Source organism: Lactuca saligna, chromosome 7 (assembly GCF_052625555.1).
Source record: "Lactuca saligna cultivar CGN05327 chromosome 7, ASM5262555v1, whole genome shotgun sequence".
NCBI lineage: Eukaryota > Viridiplantae > Streptophyta > Magnoliopsida > Asterales > Asteraceae > Lactuca > Lactuca saligna.
Window position 1 is genome coordinate 132,461,284 of NC_136423.1, and position 8,868 is coordinate 132,470,151.

Sequence of the window (8,868 nt, forward strand, 5' to 3'; positions counted from 1 at the left end):
AAGACATCCTTCCGAACTCGTTATGGACACTACGAGTTTGTAGTGATGCCTTTTGGATTGACCAATACACCCGCAATATTCATGGACTTAATGAATACGGTGTGCCGTCCTTACTTGGATCAGTTCGTCATTATATTCACCGATGGCATACTTATGTACTCTCATAGTAAGGAGGAGCATAGTAAACATCTACGACATATCTTAGAAACACTACGGTCAGAGAGGATCTACGTGATGTTTTCGAAGTGAGAATTCTGGATTCGAAGAGTCGAATTCTTGGGTCACGTGGTTAGCGAAGAAGGAATTCACATGGACCCTTCTAAAATTAAAGCTATTGATAACTGATCAGCACCGAAGATGCCTACAGAAATTCGTAGGTTCATTCAGAATTTCTCTAGGATCGCGAAACCGCTTACTACATTGACCCAGAAAAGGCGTGGCCTTTGAATGGGAAGAGAAACAAGAAAAAGCATTCCAAACGCTAAAGCGAGCCTTATGCAGCGCACCGATACTATCCCTCCCAAAAGGGATAGAAGAGGTCCTGGTTAATTATGCATCCAACCATGGGCTAGGCTGTGTCCTTATGCAACAAGGTAAGCTTTGGAAGACATGTTGCGATCCTGTGTGATAGAAGAGGTCGAATACCAGAATAGTCCATCCCCCAAATGTATAATCAGCCAAGGTTAACACAGCCAAGGTTAAGGTCGAATACCAGAAACCCTCAGGCTTACTACAGCAACCGGAGATACCAGAATGGAAGTGGGAGCGGATCACGATGGACTTCATAACCAAGTTGCCCAAGACAACGGGTGGTCTCGATACCATTTGGGTTATCGTAGACAGATTAACAAAGTCCACACACTTCCTGCCTATCAATGAAACTGACAAGATGGAGAAACTAACAAGAACATACATTAAGGAGATCGTATGACTGCATGGTGTTCCCATATCCATTATCTTTAATATAGATAGTAGATTCACTTCAAGGTTCTGGAAGCCGCTACAAGGTTCCCTGGGAACTTGGCTGGACATGAGTATAACCTACCATCCACAAACCAACGGACAAAGTGAGAGGACTATTCAAACTTTGGAAGACATGTTGCGATCCTGTGTGATAGACTTTGGGAAGGCATGGGATACTCATTTACCCATTTTTAAGTTTTCTTACTACAATAGTTATCACACGAGCATAAAGGCTGATCCATTTGAAGCTCTCTATGGCCAAAAGTGCATATCCCCTCTGTGTTGGGTTGAGGTGGTGACACACAATTAGCTAAAGGACGAGTTCCTGACAGCACTCCCATAGGTCCTGAAATCATTCGGGTAACGACAGAGAAGATCATTCAAATTCGTGAACGATTGAAAGCCTCTAGAGACCTACAGAAAAGCTACGCAGACAAGAGAAGGAAACCATTGGAGTTCCAGGTTGGTGACTGCGTTTTATTGAAAAGTCTCATCCTTAAAGGGCTTAATACGCTTCAGAAAGCATGTAAAGCTAAATCCAAGATACATAGGGCCTTTTGAGATTATCGCTAGAATCAGCCATGTAGCTTACAAACTCAAACTACCTCAGCAGCTTAGTAACGTACACTCTACTTTCCACGTTTCGAACTTGAAAAAGTGTCTATCCGATGAGACTCTTGTAATCCCACTCGATGAGATCGAGATCAACGAGATCCTCAACTTCGTGGAAGAACCAGTAGAGATCATGGGCCGAGAGATCAAGCAAACGAAGCAAAGCCGTATCCCGATAGTGAAGGTTCGCTGGAATGCCAAGCGGGGACTTGAATTCACTTGGGAGTGCGAGGATCAAATGAAACTGAAATATCATAGTATTTTCACTTACACAAATATTTCGCTCTCCCTACAAGAGACTCTGGTTATAAGTCAGGAATTGGTAGGTACTTAGATACGTACATGAAGGCGTCTCACAAATTGGTTCAACGAGTTTATGAGTAATAAAGGGAAAAAACTTTCAGTAAATAACATGTAATCTTTGTAAAAATAATCTGTTTGTCCCATGAACTATACCTAACATAGTTTTTAAGTTTGTTTCCGTGTTGTAATCTGACCTTAGTAAAATAGTTTCCTTTGCTACATAAACTATACCCATTATAGTTTATAAGTTTGTAAAATAGTTCATTTGTTCCGTTGATGTAAAAACCGTTGCGACTTAAGATATTTTGTGGTATTTCTATATGTTTATAACGAGTTGTGAGACCTGTTATTACGTGAGTTTATTTTAAAAAAAAAGTTAAATATAAAAGTTTAAACATTTGAGAAGTTTGAATTTATAAGGAAAATTGTTATGTAAGGTACTTCTATATGTTTATAAGTAGTTGTGAGAGATGTGTATTATATAAGTTTGTTTAAAAATAAAGTTAAATATAATGGTTTAAACATTTGAGAAGTTTGAATTTATAAGGAAAATTATGATGCAAGGTACTTCTATATGTTTATAAATAGTTGTGAAATCCACGTACCATATAAGTTTATTTAAAAAAAGACATTAAATGTGAAGGTTTAAATATCTGAAAGTTTTGAATTTATAAGGAAAGTGAGAAAAATATTGAATTATTGAAATTAAAATGTTCCGTTTTGTTTTAAATTTAAACAAAATAGTAATTTAGATATAATCTACTCTAATAAGTGATTTTTTTTGCCACGTGTCACTCTCATTTAATTTGTCAAATATCATTTTGTGATTATTTTGAATTAACTTCTTTTCCACATTTCATGCTATGAGTTTTTTCTATTTTAATAAATTCCCCATAATATTTTAATGTAATAATTACAATAAATATAATAATAAATGAATATCAATTTAATTAATGGACTGACATTCTTATTTCGAAATATTCAAATTAAAGTTTATTAGTTTATTTATTTAAATATAAAAGATTAAAAAAATCAATTTGAATAATTCATTATTTTTTTTATTTTTTTTATAAATCCAAAGTTCTTAAATATTTAGATATTTATATTTAATTTTTTTTAATTAACACATGTAATACATGAATCTTACGCCTAATTATAAGGGGATTAAGAAAAGGATTTAATAGATTCCACGGATCATTATGAGTTGGAAATGTATAGAAATAAAACAACTTCCTAATCACTATGATTTAATAGATTCTATATATCATTAAGTTTTTTTTTGAAAGAGCAATCTATATATCATTAAGTTGCAAATGAGTAGAAACAAAAAATATAAACATATTAAGCATATTTAATTTCCATATTTAAATGTCTACAAGTCAAGTTTTCAAAGCTGAGGTATCAAGTCAAAGATGTGTTGCTAATTTTCAAAGTAAGTTTTCTATATTATTTGATGTGAAGTTGAATAGTCTTTCGTGGTTGAAAAGAGTCGACCAACAAAAGTACACTATAAACTTTCAACCAAAACTACGTCTACCACCATTTCAAGAACACATCATCAATGGAGGTTTATCGCACTATCCTTGCGTTTCTCTCCGGTCTTACATTCTTCATCTTGTCATGTTCTTCTGCAGTAGATAGATTACACATAAACCAACCAATCAAAGATGGAAACACCATTGTTTCACATGGCGAGATGTATGAACTCGGGTTTTTTAGCCCAGGAAAGTCCAAGAATCGCTACCTCGGAATATGGTACAAGAAGATATCAACTTTTACAGTTGTATGGGTTGCCAACAGGGAGACACCAATCAGCGACACATCTGGTGTCTTTCATGTCACTAAAGAAGGAACCCTACTGATATCAAGTCGAAACAACAATACGCTCATTTGGTCATCCAACTTGACTATATCTTCCGTTATAATTAACCCCGTTGCACAGCTTTTAGACAATGGAAATCTTGTGGTGTGGGATGAGTTGTATAGAAACAAAGAAAAACTCATCTGGCAAAGCTTTGATTACCCTGGTAACACTTTACTTCCAGGAGTGAAACTAGGGAAGGATTTGATATCAGGAAGAGAGTGGTTCTTAACATCATGGAAGAACCCTAATGATCCTTCTAAAGGTTTGCATAAATTATGGGTAGACACAAACGGATATCCACAGATCTTTGTGGGAGAAGCTCAAGATGCTCAAACGTGGATCAGGATTGGACCATGGAATGGTATTGGGTTTCAAGGTCTTCCTGTAGACAACATGAATCCAATTTTCTACATAGAATTTGTTCTCAATAAGAAAGAAATATATTATACATATAAAGTTAAGAGTCGAACGTCTATTCAAAGGTTTATTTTGGTGTGGGATGGCATAGCACGAAGGCTACAGTGGATTAAAAGAACCCAAGAATGGGTCGGGTATGGGAATGTGTTGGTTGATTCTTGTAGTCGTTATGGACCATGTGGTCCTTTTGGAAGCTGTAGCATTAAAAGATCTCTTCCTTGTAGTTGTTTGGAAGGTTTTGAACCAAAAGTCGCTGAAGAATGGAATGCATGGGATTGGTCAAATGGGTGTCAACGTAAAAAGCCATTAGATAATTTAGATTGTAGGACTTCGGATGTGTTTCACAAATTTTCAGGTGTGATTTTTCCAGATACACGTGGCTCATGGTATAACAAGAGTATGAATCTTGGAGAATGTGAAGTGGTTTGTAGAATGAATTGTTCTTGTTCTGCTTATGCTCATTTAGATATCAGAAATGGTGGAAGTGGATGTTTGCTTTGGTTTGATGAGCTTATGGATATTAGAGAATATGATGGTGATCATCAAGAACTTTACATAAGAATGGCAGCCTCTGAGTTATCAGGTATACAAATTTTATTTTAAAGGTTGAATTAATGTATTGGTTTTGATTTGTAAGTTTACTAATTATTTTATTCATTAGCAAAAGGGAAATTCGGCTTCAACAAGAAGAAGGGAGAACTTGCCATGGTGTTATCAGTTTCATCAGTTGCATTGCTTCTGGCTGCAGTAGCATATGCATGTATAAAGAGAATGAGAAGGCTTCATAAAATGGGAAGAGGTAAAACAAGTGATTGATTCTTCTTCAAGAAATGAAACATGAACAAGTTAACACTTAACATTACCAATTAAATGTTTTCAAGAGTATGATTTTTGGCAGATTCGTGTAAACATGAGAAATTGAAGATGAGTTTTTTTTTGTAGGAAGCAAGGATAAAGATCATACGAGTGTTCACATGGAAAACCTAGATGAGCTACCGTTTTTTAGCCTTCATAAAATAGCCGAGGCAACCAATAACTTTAACATTGATAACAAGATTGGAGAAGGTGGTTTTGGTCCCGTTTACAAGGTAATTAACGTGATGATTCTTTTGAGATAAAACACAATACATGTCTTTATTAACAAAGTAATATTAGAATCATTAGCTCCAATATTTATATGTAGGGTGTGTTGGAAAACGGGAGAGTAGTTGCTGTAAAACGTCTCTCAGAAACATCCCAACAAGGACTTGATGAGTTCCAAAATGAAGTCATTTGTATTGCCAAACTTCAGCATCGAAATCTTGTTAAGCTTCTTGGATATTGCATTCATGGAAATGAAAGGATTCTAATTTATGAATACATGGATCACAAAAGCTTGGACTCTTTTCTATTTGGTTTGACTCCTTCTAATGCCTTGCTTTCTCATTTGTAACAACATGCATAGACTAAGTAATTCATATTTCACAGATGAAACTAGAAGTTCGATGCTTGATTGGCCTCAACGCTTTCACATTATCCATGGTATAGCTCGGGGTATTCTTTATCTACATCAAGATTCACGCCTTCAAATCATCCATAGAGATCTCAAGGCAGGTAATATCTTGTTGGATAGTGAAATGAATCCAAAGATATCTGACTTTGGCCTAGCTCGAAAGTTTGTAGGGCATGATGCCATTGCTAAGACAAAGAAGGTCCTTGGAACACAGTAAGAATCCATAAAACATTTACAAATAAAAACAAACGTGAATTCAAATTCCACTAATCTCTTTTTCTTAAATAAATTTGGTTGTAGTGGATACATTTCTCCGGAGTATGCAGTACATGGCCGTATCTCTATAAAGTCGGATGTATTTAGCTTCGGTGTTGTTGTGTTGGAGATTGTGAGTGGGAAGAAAAACAGAGGATTCTCTCATGAGGGTCATAGTGACAACCTTCTTGGACATGTAAGTTAATCTTGTAGACTAAAAAAGACAAGAAAACTATTTGTTATGTAACTATATTTTGTAAATATATATGGAGCCCCATACTAACTCTCCAAAAATACACTTGTGGAGATAATGAAAATTCCAACATATATAGCCCTTTATAAGACTGTAGCGTACTGATATGGATACACCAACATATTTTTCTGATATTTGGATTTATTCAGGCGTGGAGACTATATAAAGAAGGCAAGTCCATTGAACTCGTGAGTGCATGTTTACGCGACTCTTGTGTCATGTCTGAAGTACTACGATCAATACATGTTGGATTATTGTGTGTGCAACATCATGCAGAAGATAGACCAACTATGTTGTCAGTAGTTCTGATGCTGATTAGTGAGGGGGCATTGCCTCCACCTAAACAACCAGCTTTTTTCACCGAAGATAGTTACCATGAAGTTGATAATGTTTCATCCCCAATGGAATACACGATCACATTATTACATGCTAGATAGAAAACATGTGCCTGTAGTATACTAACTTTTTAACCATATATTCAAGGTAACTATCAAGTCTTTGGAACGAGTGACATCATGAGCATTTCCAAGACATTTCTTTTAGTGGCATCTACGAAAAGTATTAATGGCAAAATCAAGCTTGAAAGTTTGTGATCTAATTTTCTTCAATATTTTGAATAGTACAACACATTTTGGACTTGATTTACCCTTTTAGCAAAACCTCATCATACCTTTCAAAACTGATATATGTCTTGGTATGTGTTGGCACACTACTTGAACTAGGGGTGTGAATTTGGACCACACCGGACTAGACCGGTTTGGTAGAAATTGGTGGACCTTGAACCAGACCTGTTGAGGCTCACTGGGTCCACGTCCTGGGTTTTTCGATTCTTGTACCCATTGGATCGGTACAACTTTAGGTGTATACGGTACAACTCCTTGAAACCCTACCGAAAGCTAGTTTATCTATTACGACGTAGGGGTGAGCATTTGGACTGAACCTAATTGTCTCTTGGACCAGACCAGTTAGGCAGAAATTGGTGGGCCTTGGACCGGACCTATTGAGGCTTACCGGGTCCAGGTCCGATCCAGAGGTTCAAATGCTCATCCCTAACTCGAACCGTCCAATGATTTTTCTCGATACTTTTTTTTCAATTGCTAAAACCACAATTTTTGTTGATATTATCCATAAATTGGATGGATGCGTAAAAAAACTTATATTTCGCTAATTTTGGTCATCACTCAAGATCTTGAACAATTGTATACTCTCCCGTAACAAGCTTTCTGTTTAGTGTCTAAAAAATAAAGTGTCCATGAGGATTATTCCAAAATGAATTTAGTAAAAGTTAAAACCCAAACACATGGAAGAAATATAAATACATAAAATAAACATACACAATCCATAAGAAATCCAAATTCTAATACTATCAAATACGGAAATACCTTATTCTATTTCTAACAAATTATATCTTTGCAACTTGTGTATATGACAATGAAGGTGAACAAGTTCAAAACATATAAATCAACGAATGAATACTCACTTGTTGTGATGTCATATTGTTCGACAATTTCTGAAAAAAAAAAAAAAAAAAAAAAAAAAAAACTTGCATGATACCTTCTGCCTAACCAGTATTAACAGGAACATAAAAGTTAAAATGAATGTTCAATAATATTTCACTGTCATACTTTCACAATGTATATTATTATTTTGTGTTAGATATTAAAAAAAAAAAAGTATTAACTTAACCCTTTCACAATTTCCATGGCATACTTAATTGTTAAGCTATTGATTTGACAGGATGAAATAGAGATGTATACAAAGGGTAGGATCGTCATTACCAACATACACAACCTTTAGAATGTAATCAAAGGAGCTATAGAATTAGTCTCCAAGCTTGGTGAATAATTTCATCAATGACAAAGAGTTGTGATGTGTTAGAGGGTCTTCGAATGAAATCTGCATAAAATTATGTACTTTTAGATCAGGGAAACTTCAATTTTTTTACTCTGTTTAAGAAAAAACAAGAAATTGAAGAAATTGACCAAGAGTTTGACGCAAGATATCAACAACAACAAATCTATTCCCTGCAACTACTAGCTACTCATATTTAGCAACCCTAAGTGTTGCATTACGTAAAATTTTAAAGAGAATGTAGGCATGAATATTTGTTTTTGTTATGAACGGAAAACAGCACTAACCTTGCCATGAAATGTGAAAAAATGGGGACAATTTTCTCTTTTATTTCAGAGTTCAATCTGGTTTCTTCTGTTTCCATTCTGCAGGATTAATTGGAAGGTCGTTGTGAGATTAAGAGTCGTGATGGCGTCTGCGTCAAAGAGAAATCCCTGATTCGTGATTGGCTGAATGCGTTTCATTGACAGCCCGAGACCAATGGTGATGAAACCGTTGTGAGAGTCGGAAATCGGGAGAATTGGAGGTTGAGAGCTTTTTAGTGAACGATTTGGGTTATTAGGAGGGTTTTTGGATACCTTTTAAACCTTAAAACTCATTTTGTAAAAGGATTTTACATGTAAAAGGATTTCTAAAAAAGTAGTATTTTAAAATGTGTTAGATGTGCAAAAGTCAAAATCTAAAAAAGGTATGAATATGTCTTTTGGTGAGTCTTTATTTTTGGCCAAAAATTAAAATGAAAAATTATTTTCCTTTTATCAAAGGATTTTAGGGTTTTTTTTTTACTTTTTGAAAAAGATAATTAAATAAAGGTAAAAAGTTGTTTAAAAAGGCATCCCAAACACTCTCTAAGTATAA

General features: G+C 35.1%; 1 protein-coding gene across 1 annotated transcript; it reads left to right on the forward strand.

Moving 5' to 3' along the window:
• The first annotated feature begins 3,367 nt into the window (after positions 1-3,367).
• On the forward strand, positions 3,368-6,649 carry LOC145005653 (G-type lectin S-receptor-like serine/threonine-protein kinase At4g27290). The gene is made up of 7 exons (XM_078964767.1): positions 3,368-4,742; positions 4,821-4,958; positions 5,102-5,247; positions 5,343-5,553; positions 5,627-5,864; positions 5,952-6,102; positions 6,309-6,649. Exons 1-7 carry the CDS (start codon positions 3,440-3,442, stop codon positions 6,594-6,596), a joined length of 2,475 nt encoding a protein of 824 aa, XP_078820893.1. The 5' UTR covers positions 3,368-3,439; the 3' UTR covers positions 6,597-6,649.
• Positions 6,650-8,868: the final 2,219 nt, after the last annotated feature.

Excerpts from the sequence above, each read along its gene's own strand:
- LOC145005653 (XM_078964767.1), top strand. The coding sequence starts at position 3,440 with ATGGAGGTTTATCGCACTATCCTTGCGTTTCTCTCCGGTCTTACATTC. Across the intron at positions 4,743-4,820 it reads GGCAGCCTCTGAGTTATCAG|CAAAAGGGAAATTCGGCTTC; the intron begins GTATACAAATTT and ends TTTATTCATTAG. Across the intron at positions 5,865-5,951 it reads AAGAAGGTCCTTGGAACACA|TGGATACATTTCTCCGGAGT; the intron begins GTAAGAATCCAT and ends ATTTGGTTGTAG.